We start from the raw sequence: 16,663 nt of genomic DNA, 5'->3' as shown, positions 1-16,663 counted from the left end.
AAGTCCCACCAGAAGCAATGAGTACTATTTGCTTCAGTTTGGGACCTCCACGGCAATATCTGGATTCTGGAGCATAAAAATCCCAACTAAGACTAGTGTCACGCATTGTTTGCGTGATCGTTAGACTCAATGAATGAATGGACCAACTAACTACCTTGACATAAATCGGATAGGGGCGACAATAATATCAAGGGTTGTTCTGCCATAGACGCTAAGGTCTAGCCAAGTCAGGCATGCCGATCCGATTAAATTTGGGAAGCTTGTGGCTAGTCTTGGACTTAACTATAAAAGGGATCGAGGCACAGCTACTCAAGAACTATTACCGTTACCCTGAAAAATCATGGCAAGGCAAAACCAGTCTAGCACATATGAGAGGTAATTGAGTAAGACTAGACCGCGGGTTAAGAGGGATCAGGGACGCCGCACGGGCATTTATCGTTGCGCCGGACTCTAGGCCTGTGACACTGGGCTAAGTTCCAAGAAGGTGGAGAATCTGAATAACAGACTTTGTACAAATGGAATTTGATAAAAATGTTTGTTCCTGTAAATTATGTCAAAACATGTTTATTTCTTGGTCGGTAACCAGCATGAGTGGGAGGTCTTAAATCACTTCATAACACTAAAGATAACACAGTTTCCAGTGAAGAGAAACAGTATAATAGACAATACAACATGTGAAAAGCAGACAGTAAAAGAATCAAGAAAGACTCAAGGCGCATCCCTGTAAATTGCTATGATCCATCAGACAATCTTATGCAAAAAGAAAACAATATCATCAGCCATATCTGTAAAATGAGACCTGTGGAGAAATAATTCTGTGCAACTTCTCTAGCCAGCCATCTTAGTCAAGCGATGAATGGTACTTCTCGCGACCCTGTTGGTAGGGTCAAGTTTCATTACAATTCTCAAGTCTTCAGCTCCAAGCTTGTACTTCTCCATATTTTCATACAACAGAGCTCGCTGTACAAGGACAGATACATTTTTTTCATCATGGTCTAGCACCTGCACACCAGAATAAACAAAGGCTATTAAAGAAGGCAAAAGATTGATCAGGAGAAGGCTATTATGCCACTGTATGTAACTGGTCAGAAACCAAAATTTGCAGCATTTCATGCACAGGAAATATCCATTCAACTGTGAGTCAAAGAAACATATCCACAGGGAACTTATGTTATTTTTTCTTCATGGCAGATAATTTTAGCATTCATAGATATGAATTGATACTCACATAACTAATGTGAATAAGAAAGGATTTCAGTAAGAAATTTTCAATGATGTTAGTTATGAGGGATGATAAGCTGAGATTTTCTAAAATTGTAAAAGTTAATGGGCACATGACAATTAACAAAAACAAGAATTTGGAAGGATGAGTCAAGAGGTCACATCTTTGGATTTTTATCAACCTAATATTTTATACAGTAGTTGGAAGCCCAAGTATTGATATAACATACAAAATTATAAAATAAATAGCATGATATCATGAAAAACTGAAAAGTTAGAAAAGGGCATACCTTTGTGCAGTCAGCCACAGCCTTCTTGTACTCTCCTACTTCTTTATAACATGAAGCCCTAGATGACAACACCTCTGCTGTACCAGTTATGTCACTGGTTTTCTCAAGAAGAACAACGGCCCATGATAGCCATTTTATAGCATCAGCATATTGTCCCTGCTTGTAATTATCCATCCCCTTGCTCTTTGCAGTTGAAGCACTGAGGCCAGCAGGTGGTGGTGGAAGCCCTTCAAGCTCAGTTGTCCCACCATTATCATGTCCCCCTCCAAACTCAGACTCAAATCCCCAATCATCGCCCCCTGAAAATTGCTGACTTTCCACAGCAGATCCACCAAATGAGGTGGTAGATGACTGGAAAAGTGAATCAAAATCTCCAGCACCACCAGAGGACTGAGCATGTGGCTGATTATTAGAAAATCCAAAATCATCCACCTTTGGATGAGATGTGTTTGTGTTTAATGGAGCCGAAGCATTGTTACTAGTGGGAAAATCATTTGAAGAAAATGATGATCCGGATTTTGAGGCATTTTGAAAGTCTCCAAATACATCATCCACCTTTGGATGAGATGTGTTTGGTCTTGATGTAGCTGAGGCATTGTTGCTAGTGGGGAAAGCATTTGACGAAAATGATGACCCGGATTTTGATGCATTTTGAAAATCTCCAAATGCATCATCCACATGACTAGTAGCGCTGCTACGTCCTTTGCTCCCTGAATTCATGTTAGCAGCTGGTTTAGACCCAAAATCAACCAAGGTACTAAATGGATCCTTCTTCGAACCCATTCCACCTACACCCCCAGCCATACTACTCATTGGTGTCCCTCCAAGACCAGAACTTCTATTATTTGCAGCACTCATATTCGCATTGCCACTACTAACATTAGTATTATATCCCCCACTGGTAAAGTTTCCGAAACCCTGGTTAGATCCCCCCAAAGTTCCACTGCTTTTAACAGAACTACCTGTTTTCGGCAAGGAATCGGCCATACCCCCCATTGAAAATGAACTCTTATTTGTCACCGGGGTGGAATTTTTCAGTGGCATATTGCTACCACCCTTATTTTGCCCAAGTGCTGAGTTCACCAAATCACCAAACAAATTAGGGTCTTTGTTCGTCACAATACCTACAGTTGAAGCACTACCAGTGTTCGAGGGCGCAGCAGACCCCCAAGTCTTCCCAAATATATCCCCAACCATGGACGTCGGCCCGGACAGAGATCCAACAGGTTGGTGAGTCCAGGATGCCTTGTTAGTGTTGGGTTGGTTGGTCCAAGATGCCGTTCCATACGGCTTTGATTGCGCAGAAGATGAATACGACGAGGTTTGGTGCTTTTGGTCATTGAGAGATCGGGAACGGCCAGTGTTCAGCCCGAAATCGAAATCGAAATTGTTCATAGAACCCGATTTCATATTCGATTTCCCGTAATTGGAATTCATTTCTTAATCTCTCTTGCTAAACTAAAAAAAAAAAAAAAAAAAATCGTTCTAGGACTCAATTTTGCAAATGAAAATCTAAATACACAAAATCTACGAATCTGCGTATCTAAAAAGTATGGCGTAAGAGAATTACAGATCTGGAAATGATTGAGAAACATACCTGTGATGAGAGTAGGATTGGAATTAGAGGTGAAAGTATGAGGAGAATGGATTGATCAGATAGCTTCACCACCGCCTTTGATGACGATCGGATTGAGAGAGAGAATGGCGTCCGGGAAGGGATCTAATTGTTGGTGCTTTCACCTTTGGCTGATAAAATACGTGTCAAGTCGAATCAAGATGTAAATGTAATACTTATATTCACAAATGTCATAATCAAAAAAATACTATTACATTTTTTCTTCAAAAGTATCATGGGGTCGTTCACTTCATTTTTCTGTTTTTCCGTTTCCAGTTTTCAATTTCTCCATTTCTCCAGTTTTCCTTCTCCATTCCTCCAGTTTTCCAAATTTCATTCTTCATTTCTTCAATTTTCTGATTTTATTTTACAAGTTCAACTTTGAAATAAAAATAAATTCAATACAATAATACTAAATGTGTAAAATGTTACAAAAATCAATAGACACATATTACTAAATAAATTATAGCTATTTTATTCATGTTAGAGCTTAGTTTAATTACGAACGAAATACACAAAATCTCATTGGCTACAATATTTCATATAGTTTTTGTACATTTCTACCACAAAAACAACAACAACAACAACAACAATAATAATAATAATAATAATAATAACAATAAATAAATAAATAAATAAATAAAAATAAAAAAGGAAGATAGCTTTAAGAGGGTGGCGTCTAATAATAATAATAATAAGGGGCATATAAGTATGACATTTGCTTTAAGAGGGTAGCGTCTTATATTTTCCCTTATAAGAAGGGGCACTTGTCAACATTACTTATTATGAAAAATGTATTACTTTTTATCTTATAAGTAACAAAAATTGTATTCTTGATTAGTATTATATTTGAGCATATAAGTATGACATTTGCATATTGCTTCGACCCGACCTGACCCGTCTCACGAATAAGGATCCATGAGACGATCTCACACAACTTTTTTTTTCTTCAAACAAAACTTTGAATCTTGGGTGAACTTGAAAACAAAAAAAAAAAAATAACTCTCAAGAGTTATTTATCTATAAATAAAATCAATAGAAAATATATATTTATTTTAAGACAAAAAATTTCAAGACTATATCACATATCCTTATTCAAGAAATAAGTTCATTTCCTTTAAGTCAATCATTATACGTGGACCACAAGGAAAAAATATATAATTTATATACATAAAAGTATATTATTTGAAAGTATAATATTTTAGTACCAAAAGTACATTATTTTATATATTAAATAATAGATATTTAGTATACAAATAATGTACTTTTTAGTATATTAAAGATATACCTTGTATTCAAGAAATATATATTATTTGACTATTAAAAGTAGACCTGGCAATTATGTACACAACCTGTTGACACGACACGAGATCGGACATGAAAATAACGGGTTAGTGTTTAGCCTTAATATGTCCCGGGTCGTTAACGGGTTGACCCGTTAAGAACCCGTTATGTTTCGTGTCTTAACGGGTCAACCCGTTAAACCTGTTAAGAAGCCGTTACTATTAACAAACTTGTTTATACCCTGCTAAGAACCATTGTCATTTAGGTAAGAACCATTACGATGAATGAGATTAAAAAAAATATCATGAACATGACTAACGATGAAGTTACTACATTAGGCCAAGATCCTACACCAATTATTGATGTTCAACAATCTGAAATTTGAATTTTTATTGTGCTCAATTTTATTCTAAAAATTAGTATGAACTTCTTTAATTATGATTCTTGGATGTTTTTTTATCATTTTATGAATATTATAAATTGATTTTTTTTAAATTTGTTTGATGGATTGAATTGTAGGTTTTATTTCTTATATATATAACTTAACTTTAAATTTTAGTTTCTTTTGAAAAATATTAATAGGTTTAGTGGGTTTAAACGGGTTTCGTGTTTTCAAAAAAAAAAAAAAAACGGGTTTCGTGTCATATCGTGTCGACACGACTCGAAACCTGTTAACAAAGTGTCAACCCGTTTAACCCGTTAACAAATCGTGCTCGTGTTAAAAATTTGAACCCATTAACTTTAACGTGTCGTGTCCGTGTTTAACCTTATCGTGTTCGTGTCGTTATCGTGTCGACTCGTTAACGAACCCGTAAACACGAATTGCCAGGTCTAATTAAAAGTATATTATTTTATATAATATACATTCAATACACAAATAATACACTTTTATTATATTAAAAATGTATTTTTTTATAGTCCACACAGCATTGTGTGGCCCATGCTCCACATAATAATTTACGGATCGCTATACCGTGGACCAGAGTGCACAATGCATTGTGCACCCCGTAAGGAGATGAGTTCTGTGTATTCTAGGCAATCATTCTGTGTATTATAGGCAACCATTCTGTGTATTCATGTTAGTAACACATGTTGTGATGCGTTTGTGCATTCGAATGTTAGGATACAAAGAATATTAACACAAAATACACAGAACTTATCCTCCTAACAATGGAATGCACAAACACATCACAACATGTGTTACTAACATGAATACACAGAACAGTTGCCTATAGTACACATAATATTGACACAAAATACAGAGAACTCATCCTCCTAAACATTCGAATGCACAAACACATCACAACCTATGTTACTAACATACACAGAACGGTTGCCTAGAATACATAGAATGATTGCCTAGAATACACAGAACGATTGCCTAGAATACACAGAACTCATCTCCTTACAGGGTGCACAATGCATTGTGCACCCTAATCCACGATATAAATTTCCATAATTTACCCTCATAAGTATTAAATTTTCCTTCATAAATAATTCTTCAACCTTAAATATTATATTTTGATTTAAAAATATTACATTTTTTTCGAAGTATTACACTTCCCTTTATGAGTAACAATCAATTTATCATGATTAGTATTACACGTTTCTCATAAATACTAGTTTTTCACACGCATTGTACGAATGAGATAATGCCCACTATTTATTTTGTAAATAAGTATTTCAAAGTATATCAATGCAAGATTATATAGGAGATCTTCTTGCATAGGTAATTGAATATTGAATTCGTTTATTTAAATCGGTAATTCAAAGTATATGAATGCAAAAAAAATATAAGAAAGGTTGATTATAATTGTCATTAAAATAAAGAGTTAATTACCTATTTGGTCCCTTGACTATTGAGATTTCACCACTTTGGTCCTTGACAATTTTTCTTGCCCAATTAAGTCATCGACTTTGAACAAATTAACCAATTTGATCCTCTATTTATTTTACCATTTGATATTCGTTAAAATCAGGACCAAATTGTTAATTCCACTATAGTCAAGGGACCATTTCAGTGAAAATTAATTACCGAAATGGTCCCTTGACTATAGCAAAATTACCAATTTGGTCCCGATTTAACGGTTGTTTAACACCAAAATAAACGGAGGACTAAATTGGTTAATTTTTTCAAAGTCGAAGACTTAATTGGGCAAGAAAAATTGTCGATGACCAAAGTAGTGAAATCCCAATAGTCGAGGGACCAAATAGGTAATTAACTCTTAAAATAAATGTTTGCAACTTTATAAAAACTCTAGTCTAAATATTTAATCTAAAAATGATAGTCTAAATAAATTCTAATTTTTTTTTAAATTTCTCTAAGTCTTCGTAATTCTCTTTTGGGTAGCATTGCCATTATCTTTATCTTCTTTTATTATTGGTAGTGTGTCATGTGCAATTGGGTTACTGGTGGTAGCATAAATGATAGCGTCATGCAATGAAATTATAGTCTAGGAAGTTGCAGATTTTCCTTATTGTGTATATGACTGAAATCTTAGTTGTACTATAAACTCTTGATCTTGTAAGCGCATGTTGATATTTGACAATGGTATTGTTTCCCCTACATGTTTCATGTGTTGTGAAATGTGTGTCGTAGATTCTCATTGCCACCACGTTTTTTTTTTTTAATTCAATTTAGGTTGTTGATTTTGATTAGATCAGGGGCTGAGATTAAACTCCATCTTTTACCTAAAGCCTATTACTGCATTTGATCTCTATTATATATATATATATATATATATATATATCAACACCAAGGACCTTGTGGTCTAGTAGCACCAAATTACTCCCTTATATAGGAGGTTGTGGGTTTATGTCTTAGTGGAGGCAATATTGACTCTTTGTGCTTCAACATGTTGAGAAAGTAGTCCCCACACCTAATAGTGCGTTTTCAAACACTATGTGCTGCTTTTATGCGCCCATACTTAATAGTGCATTTTCGAACATTATGTGGTGCTTTTATGCGTATTTAATGATGTTTTTTTTGTGCATTGTTACATTTTTTGTTGTGCGTTTCCTAATACTATTGGTGCATGTCTCAACCTTACATCTGTAAAAATTTGATGGTTTTGATAAGTTTAAAACAATTTAGTGGCATTTTCGTAATTATCATCAATATGCAAACTTGAACACTTAAATATGCAATATTTAACAACTAAATATGCAAACCTGATAAATTTTGAGGATCATTTCCACTATTCCCACTAAATGCCTACCCCACCATTTTCACATGATTACAACCCACCACTACAACCATGTTCTCACAATGCTTATTCCTACAATCCCCACCATCAAAACTACCATCGCACCCCACCATCTTCATACTTTCATGAGTATCAATGTTATCCCCCACCTCCAAATAATCATCCTCAAGAAGACTATGTTGAAATGATCTCAAGGTTGGACTATTGGGAGGGGTTGGGGGGGGGGGATGAGGCAAGAAATAGAAATTCACCGCTATGAGTTGAAGCAAATCATGTTTAATGAGATTTCCATGGCAAGAGCTTATGGCACCATTGAGATTCTTTCAAGAAACAATTGCTCCATTCTAAAGAGTTTTAGAGATGTCACTTCCAACCCAATGTGTCCATCTACAAACCTCAAAGCCTTTTACCTCAAAGGCTTATGGCTAGGGAAGGTTGTACTCAATATGCCAAATTCTTCCAATCTTTGAAGCAATGGGATTTCAACATACCTTTTGGATGCCCAGAGAAAGTGCCACAATATGCAAAGTCCATGAAGGAGAATCTTGGACAATAGACCAATGGTGGAGGTGAAGGTTGTGTTCCCTAGGGAGGAATGTTTAATTGGAAAAGAGAGCGTGGGAAAAATTGAAAATAATGTGGTGTTTGTTGATGTGAAGGAGTTGATTGCTAAAATCCATGAAGGAGGAATAAGGAATGGACTATTAGAAATAGAGAGAGAAAAAAAAAAGACAAAAATAAGGAAAAAGAAAGAGAGGGATGGATGATGCCACACTCCTTGAGGCAAATCTTGGCGCACCGCTCTGGCCACCTGGTCCGCAACTTGCTCGTACTTGGTCCGCGGTCTCGCACCATTCGTTGCAAAAGTCCGTGCTAAGGCTGCCCGCCTTGAGCCGCGCCCATGCTGCTCCGCATTTCTCGCAACGGTTCGGCTGAGTCTACACCGCACTGAGCCTTTTCTGCACCAATGCGTCTAAGTCCAACCGCATTAATCGAACCAGCAAACCAATGCACGGGACTTGCGCCTTAAGAGTTTGTTAGACCCCTATTTTTGCGGCTTTCGTTTTAGCCTTGGATTGGAAAGAGGCGTGGTTAAGTTGCGGATTCGACTTAGGCGAGCACGTTTGATGGTGCGTGGCTCGGACTAAGGCGCAGACTAGGCCCGTGGCCGAAGTTTGCGCGGAGCCTTAGTAAGTCCGTGGTGCGACGGACTTGGGCTACGTGACTTGACGGCAAATGACTTAGAACGAAGCTATCTTTGCGTACATGTACTTGGAAACGCTGGATACTTGTGTGGTGCGTGTGGCTGGATGGTTGCGGTAAACTGGTGCAGTGCGGGTTCGAGCAAAGCACACTAATTTTGTGTGGGCAGTAGTGCGGTTGTGGCTGTTTATTTTTGTTTTCTTGTAAACTTTGTTTTGTTTTAAGATGTAATTCAAAGTAAACAGTGAACCTTTTTAAGGGTTGGGTTAGTTTCATTTATAGGAACTAATGTATGGGTTTAGCCGATAGTGCTAAGGGTTTAGCTGGGTGTGTTCAGGTGTTGACGAGGTCGTCAACCTCTTCAGGTGGGGGAAGTTTGTTAGACCCCTATTTTTGAAACTTTTGTTTTAGCCTTGGATTGGCAAGAAAGGCGTGGTTAAGTTGCGGATTCGACTTAGGCAAGCACGTTTGATGGTGCGTGGCTCGGACTAAGGCGCGGACTAGGTCCGTGGCCAAAGTTTGCGTGGAGCCTTAGTAAGTCCGTAGAGCGACGGACTTGGGCTACGCGACTTGACGGATGGGCAAGGGCGCTGGTTTGGCGGACCAGTGCGATGCACGGCTAAGTATTGGCGCGGGATGGCTCGATGAGACCGGACTTAGGCGCATTGATGCGAAGAAGGCTCGTTGCAGTTCAGACTTAACTATGCCGTTGTGAGAAATGCGGAGCGCGGTCCAAGCGGTTGGGCGGAACGCGGGAAAGTCACGCCGGTGCAGAGCGATGTGGGCGCAAGTCAAGACGAGCCATGGGTGCTGGCTGGAGTGACCTTGGGCGCATGCAGCTGGCGGTTACCAAGCGGTTGTCGCATGTGCGTGGCATGTGAGGATGCGGTTTCCAAGCATGTGTGGAGCACATGAGGCGGTTCCAGACTTTTTTATGTGGCAGCGTGTGATTGGCTAAGTGGTTGGCTTGTAACCGCATTAGAGTAGTATAAATAGCCTTCATTTGTAGCTGATTTTGTGAGAGAGTTATGAGCAAAGGCTACGAAGTGAGTGTTGGTCAAGTGTGTTGGCTTTAACGCTTTGGGTTTTAGAGTGTTGTTAGGATCCTGTGTACATTTGGTTTATGAATATACAAGGTTGGGCGGGTTAGTCCGTAAAAGCTTGTGTTCCTTTGCTGGTTTACTTTACACGAGTGTTAAACACACGGGTTTAGTGTGGGGAAAAGGCTGACTACCTTCGGGTTTTGAAGATAGGTCGTGCGGGTGCGAGTTTGCTATGTGGTTCGAAAAACTGCCCCGTATCAATTAAACTTGCACCCGAGACCAACACCAAAGTCTCGAACCGCTTTGCACCGTACATTGGTTTGCTGGTTTGATCAATGCGGTTGGACTTAGACGCATTGGTGGGGAGAAGGCTCAGTTCGGTGTAGACTCAGCCAGACCGTTGCGAGAAATGCGGAGCAACATAGGCACGGCTCAAGGTGGGCAGCCTTGGCGCGGACTTTTGCGACGAATGGTGCGGGACCACGAACTAGGTGGTCGGAGCGGTGCGCGTGTGGTTGAACCTTGGTACGAACAACTTGGCGATTGGGCGATTGAGCAGATCAAGGAAGCGGTTCTACAAGAATTTGCAAGGCATGTGATGGCGGTTGGCCGAGGCATGTGTAATGCATGTGGGAGGCGGTTCAGGAGCATGTGCGGAGCATGTGACTATGCGGTTGGTCTGTAACCGTCCATAGCCTATAAATAGCCTGCCTTGTATCATTTTCGTAGGTAGACAGAGAGTGGAGTGTTGCTTAGTGTTGTACAGTAGACACGAGCGAGACCTTGTAAATAGGCAACCTCGTCATTATGTTTTCTTAGATGAGTTAGTGGATGCCCGACACTTAGAGACATACCGTCCAGTCCCCCTTCTTGTGTGCTTTGATGCATGAGGGTAAGTTGCGTCGGGCTAAAGACATTGAAAGTAGAGCTTCTTTGGAGGCAACCCAAGGAAAATAAAAATAAAAACATTTTTTTCTTTCCTTCTGGTAGTTTTTGTTATTTGTGTCTTTGTTTTTGAGCTTACATTGTAGGGAAAGTCAATAATGAGCTTAAAAGTTCAATTGGGAGACAAATTTCAAGGAGGAAATGAAAGAATGCTCATACGCTACCCAGATCGCGCTCGTGACTCGGGTTGTGATGAGGTCTAATCCTTGGTTATGAATGATGCCCTACGAGTTGAAAAGTCTGTTGTCGTGGCGGGGTCTGAAGTTTGGCCACGATCTTACCCACACTTGTGACCTGGGGCGTGTACGAGCCCACTTACGATTGTACATGGCCTCGTACACAGCCTAGGTCAATCACACATTCTTGGCCATTGCTTTCATTCCACTTCCATTTCACTTCACACTCCTTCCCAACTTCAAAAAAAGGTTACATGGTGACTTACCTTGACATTTGATACTTGTTTTACTCATGTTTTGTTTTAATTTTCATTTAGTATGTTGAATTGTTGTTTTAATTTTGTTTTACTCATGTGATCGATTTGAGGGAAAAGGTGAGTTAATTCCATTTTTGGTCCTAGATTTATAGGTGGCAATCCACTTTCAGTCCTTTTTTATTAGAACATCCACTTTTGGTCATAGTATTATTGTGGCATGATCATTTTTGGTCCTTTATTAACAAATCAGTTTAAATATAGTTAAATACAATAACATTTCGGTCTTCAATTATGAATTTTTTTTTAAAAATAAACATAAAAAATATAGCGGCTCAACATACTTCATATAAAAAGATTGAAATGTATTTATATTTAATGATATTTCAACGATTTTATTGCTGGAGGACTAAAACTGGTCATGCCACAATAATACTAGGACCAAATGAGGATGTTCTAATAAAAAAAGACTAAAACTGGATTGTCACCTATAAATCTAGGACCAAAATAGGAATTAACTCGGGAAAAGGTTCTTGATTAGTAAAAAGGGGGAATTGCACATCATGTTTCCTCCTACTCTTTGTTTCTTGTTGAGCCCCTTACTTTGTTCCTAAAGTGTGGAAAGGGCATGGTTTGCAATTTGTTTGCACCGTTCACATGTCTACTTGCTATTTACCTTTGTTTCACCCCGTATTCCCACCACACCCCACACCACACTTCTAAAGTGTGGAAAGGAGAATCATGTTTCATCCATCTTGTCCCCCCCCCCCCCCCNCCTTGGTACGAACAACTTGGCGATTGGGCGATTGAGCAGATCAAGGAAGCGGTTCTACAAGAATTTGCAAGGCATGTGATGGCGGTTGGCCGAGGCATGTGTAATGCATGTGGGAGGCGGTTCAGGAGCATGTGCGGAGCATGTGACTATGCGGTTGGTCTGTAACCGTCCATAGCCTATAAATAGCCTGCCTTGTATCATTTTCGTAGGTAGACAGAGAGTGGAGTGTTGCTTAGTGTTGTACAGTAGACACGAGCGAGACCTTGTAAATAGGCAACCTCGTCATTATGTTTTCTTAGATGAGTTAGTGGATGCCCGACACTTAGAGACATACCGTCCAGTCCCCCTTCTTGTGTGCTTTGATGCATGAGGGTAAGTTGCGTCGGGCTAAAGACATTGAAAGTAGAGCTTCTTTGGAGGCAACCCAAGGAAAATAAAAATAAAAACATTTTTTTCTTTCCTTCTGGTAGTTTTTGTTATTTGTGTCTTTGTTTTTGAGCTTACATTGTAGGGAAAGTCAATAATGAGCTTAAAAGTTCAATTGGGAGACAAATTTCAAGGAGGAAATGAAAGAATGCTCATACGCTACCCAGATCGCGCTCGTGACTCGGGTTGTGATGAGGTCTAATCCTTGGTTATGAATGATGCCCTACGAGTTGAAAAGTCTGTTGTCGTGGCGGGGTCTGAAGTTTGGCCACGATCTTACCCACACTTGTGACCTGGGGCGTGTACGAGCCCACTTACGATTGTACATGGCCTCGTACACAGCCTAGGTCAATCACACATTCTTGGCCATTGCTTTCATTCCACTTCCATTTCACTTCACACTCCTTCCCAACTTCAAAAAAAGGTTACATGGTGACTTACCTTGACATTTGATACTTGTTTTACTCATGTTTTGTTTTAATTTTCATTTAGTATGTTGAATTGTTGTTTTAATTTTGTTTTACTCATGTGATCGATTTGAGGGAAAAGGTGAGTTAATTCCATTTTTGGTCCTAGATTTATAGGTGGCAATCCACTTTCAGTCCTTTTTTATTAGAACATCCACTTTTGGTCATAGTATTATTGTGGCATGATCATTTTTGGTCCTTTATTAACAAATCAGTTTAAATATAGTTAAATACAATAACATTTCGGTCTTCAATTATGAATTTTTTTTTAAAAATAAACATAAAAAATATAGCGGCTCAACATACTTCATATAAAAAGATTGAAATGTATTTATATTTAATGATATTTCAACGATTTTATTGCTGGAGGACTAAAACTGGTCATGCCACAATAATACTAGGACCAAATGAGGATGTTCTAATAAAAAAAGACTAAAACTGGATTGTCACCTATAAATCTAGGACCAAAATAGGAATTAACTCGGGAAAAGGTTCTTGATTAGTAAAAAGGGGGAATTGCACATCATGTTTCCTCCTACTCTTTGTTTCTTGTTGAGCCCCTTACTTTGTTCCTAAAGTGTGGAAAGGGCATGGTTTGCAATTTGTTTGCACCGTTCACATGTCTACTTGCTATTTACCTTTGTTTCACCCCGTATTCCCACCACACCCCACACCACACTTCTAAAGTGTGGAAAGGAGAATCATGTTTCATCCATCTTGTCCCCCCCCCCCCCGCTTCCATGCGAGTGTGGAAAGGTGTTCATTCGGAAGTGTGGAAAGGTTGCACTTTGTGCTTTATTGTCATTCATTGAGGTGTATCTTGAGTTTTCATGTGTTCATACTCTTGATTGTTAACATGATGAGATTGTGTGCTAGTTTTGGGTGTGTGGTATTGTCTAATTAATTGTCCAAATATGCTCAAATGGTGTGTGACAAGTTTAACTCTTTGGATGTGTTTGAAGATTGCATCTTTACACTTGTGAGCTTGCATAGAACCAAATAGGTTTACATTTGTTGTGTGCTTGTATGTATTCTATCCTTACTCTTGGACCTCGGTATCTTGGAGTATTTCGAAGTGGGAGTGTGTGTAAGTGGAGGCCGTAAAGAACAAATTGAATATAATAGATTTATAACAATTGAATAAACTGAAAGTCCAAAAGTGATCAAATTAATAATTAATATACTAAAAATATAATATTATTAGGCCTTCCTCAATTGTTTGAGTTTTTTCTCAAGTTTTTTGTGGGCCCAAACATCCACCTCATCATCTACTATTCACTCAATCCCAAAAACTATTCTTCCCATTAGTTCTAAGTTTTTTCTCAATTTTTTGTTGTCCCACTATTTTACTCCACTATATTTTAATTATTTCTTTATTTATTATCATTATAAAAATTATAATTACAATTATTATTTTTATTATATTTAAATTTAACATATCAAAATTGAAATAAATTTATAATTATAAAATTGTTAAAAATTTAACAACAATGTTTCAACAGTTTTAAAAAAAAAACAAAAGAATTCTACTGCCAAAATTAACGAAAGAAAATAAATAAAAAAATAAAAAGAAATTAATTTAAAAAAAAAAACAAAGGAATGGCTGAAAGAAAATAGAAAACAATCAACAAGGCCTAAAAGCCTGAGTGCTTGACAACACGAGAAAAAAAAACAATAAACAAATGCTAAAAACCTGACATCTTGAGGGGTCTTGTAGAAGAAAAACATCTCCAAAGGGATTACAAATTGAGTCAATAGTTTTTTTTTTTTTTCAAAAGATTGCATGAAATAATGATTCATGTTCAAACTAGATTGATCTGTATATGTATAATGTTCAAACTTAAAAAAAGAATTCATGCAATAATTAAATTCTAGTTATAAAATTTGGCAAAAACTTATGTGAGACCGTCTCACCGTGATACTGGTCGGGTCGGGTCAAGATGAAACTGTAAAACTTATACACACAAATAGCATACTTATATGCTCAAATGTAATACTAATCATGAATAAAATTTTTGTTACTTAATAAGGGTAAATATGATACTTTTAAGGGAAAATACAATACTTTTACATTTCGATTTAAAAATATTACATTTTTCCTCAAAAGTATTATATTTTCACTTATAAGTAAGAGCATTTGTCAACATTACTTATAATGGAAAACATAATACTTTTTCTCTTATAAGTAAGAGAAATTGTATTCCTGATTAGTATTATATTTGAGCATATAAGTATGACATTTGTACATATAAGTATGACATTTGCATGTTGCTTCGACCCGACCCGTAAAATTTGTATTATAAATAAGTATGATAGTACACTCCGGCTGTCTACCACCTAAGTACCAACTGAGTTGTTTATGTAGCATCGAAATTTAGAAAATTTTTAAGTTTTTTTTTTCTCTCTTCTCTCTCTAGTCTTAGAGTTTCCTCTCTCCTTGTGAGTGCGTCCTGTGCTGTTTCTACAGCTAGTTCGACGATGGAGAAGGGTGGTATAAGTGCGCTTGTTGATGCTTATGAGGCATTGACTATCGTTGATGATGACGAAGGCGTGATTGTAGAGATCGATGATACTCCAAAACCTGGTTTTGATTATAGTTTTGCCGTGGTTGGACGTGTGGTCACGGATCGTCCAATCAAGTTAGTGATTTTTCGGGATGTCATGGCTACTACATAGAGGCCTATGAAGGGGGTTATGATTCGGGAGCTGGCTTCAAACAGGTTCTTGTTTATTTTTTACTGTGAGAGGGATATTTCCTGTGTTCTGACTGATGATCCTTGGACCTTCGATCAAAATTTGGTCCTGCTTCACCGTGTGGTGACCGAAGAGAATCCGGCGCAGGTCTCTCTAGATGTGGTTTCTTTTTGGATACAGGTTCATAATATCCCTGTTGGCTTTATGTCTGACAAGGTTGCTCAAATAGTGGGAAACTATGTGGGGGAGTTTGAGCAGATGGACACACGGAATTTTGATGTAGTGGGAAATATGTTCATGCAGGTGCAGACGAAGATCAATGTTACCAAACCTTTGAAGGCTAGAATGAAGATGAAGAGGCCTGGTGGGGAGTGGTTTTGGCTTGATCTTCGGTACGAGCGCCTTCCGTCGTTCTGTTTTGAATGTGGCACAATTGGTCACGCAGATAAGTTTTGTCCAGCAGCTAGCGATAAACCAGTGCATGGGGGGTTAAGCAGTTTGGATTGTGGATGAGGGCTGGTGGCCGTCGGGGAAGGGTGGTGTCGCCGCTGCTGATAAATAAATAGCTTGTTTTGGAGGATTCCCTGTTTGTCCCGGACTTGGCGACGGGGGTTACGAAGAGTGGTAATGGTCAATTATTGCATGAAGAGGAGCTAGGTCAACCGTTACGTATGGATTATGTGGAGATGGGGAGGGAAGTGAGCGAGGGAGTAACGGGTGGGGATTTAAATGTTTTAAATGATAATGAAGGTGTCATTTTTGTGGACCAAAAAAGGAGGAGAATGGGTTCTAACCATAGTGGGATGGGTGAGTGGGTAAGCCCAATGGTTGTTGAGGATCTTCATCAAAACAAATATGAGGAGGTGGGCTCTGATAGTCAAGCTCACTGGGCCAAATGAGTTGGTTTAGTTGGAACTGTCATGGGCTTGGAAACCCATTGACAATTTAAGTTTTGTTGGGTTTTGTCCTTCAAAAGAAACTTAACGTGTTATTTTTATCTGAAACTATGTGTGATGCTAGAAGAATGGAATATGTTTGCGTTAGACTAAAATATGAAAGTTGTT

The 16,663-nt window shown here is 38.2% G+C and overlaps 1 protein-coding gene across 2 annotated transcripts; it reads right to left on the bottom strand.

Moving 5' to 3' along the window:
• Positions 1–534: 534 nt before the first annotated feature.
• On the bottom strand, positions 535–3,259 carry LOC116016751. 2 transcript variants are annotated; one of them, XM_031257139.1, is made up of 3 exons: positions 3,109–3,259; positions 1,512–2,969; positions 535–1,002 (listed from the first exon to the last, which is right to left on the bottom strand). In XM_031257139.1, exons 2-3 carry the CDS (start codon positions 2,946–2,948, stop codon positions 829–831), a joined length of 1,611 nt encoding a protein of 536 aa, XP_031112999.1. In that variant the 5' UTR covers positions 2,949–2,969; positions 3,109–3,259; the 3' UTR covers positions 535–828. The 2 variants fall into 2 exon arrangements, with proteins under 2 accessions (XP_031112999.1, XP_031113000.1); XM_031257140.1 differs by having other exon boundaries at positions 1,512–2,964; positions 3,109–3,245.
• Positions 3,260–16,663: the final 13,404 nt, after the last annotated feature.

Source organism: Ipomoea triloba, chromosome 4, assembly GCF_003576645.1.
Source record: "Ipomoea triloba cultivar NCNSP0323 chromosome 4, ASM357664v1".
Classification (NCBI taxonomy): Eukaryota; Viridiplantae; Streptophyta; class Magnoliopsida; order Solanales; family Convolvulaceae; genus Ipomoea; species Ipomoea triloba.
The sequence above is the reverse complement of the archived record's forward strand: the minus strand, read 5'-3'. Positions and strand labels throughout refer to the sequence as shown.

Bases quoted from the DNA above. Each gene is read 5' to 3' on its own strand.
- LOC116016751 (XM_031257139.1), bottom strand. From the start codon at position 2,948: ATGAATTCCAATTACGGGAAATCGAATATGAAATCGGGTTCTATGAAC. The intron at 1,003-1,511 runs GTATGCCCTTTT...TCTGGTGTGCAG, and splicing joins CTGTGGCTGACTGCACAAAG to GTGCTAGACCATGATGAAAA.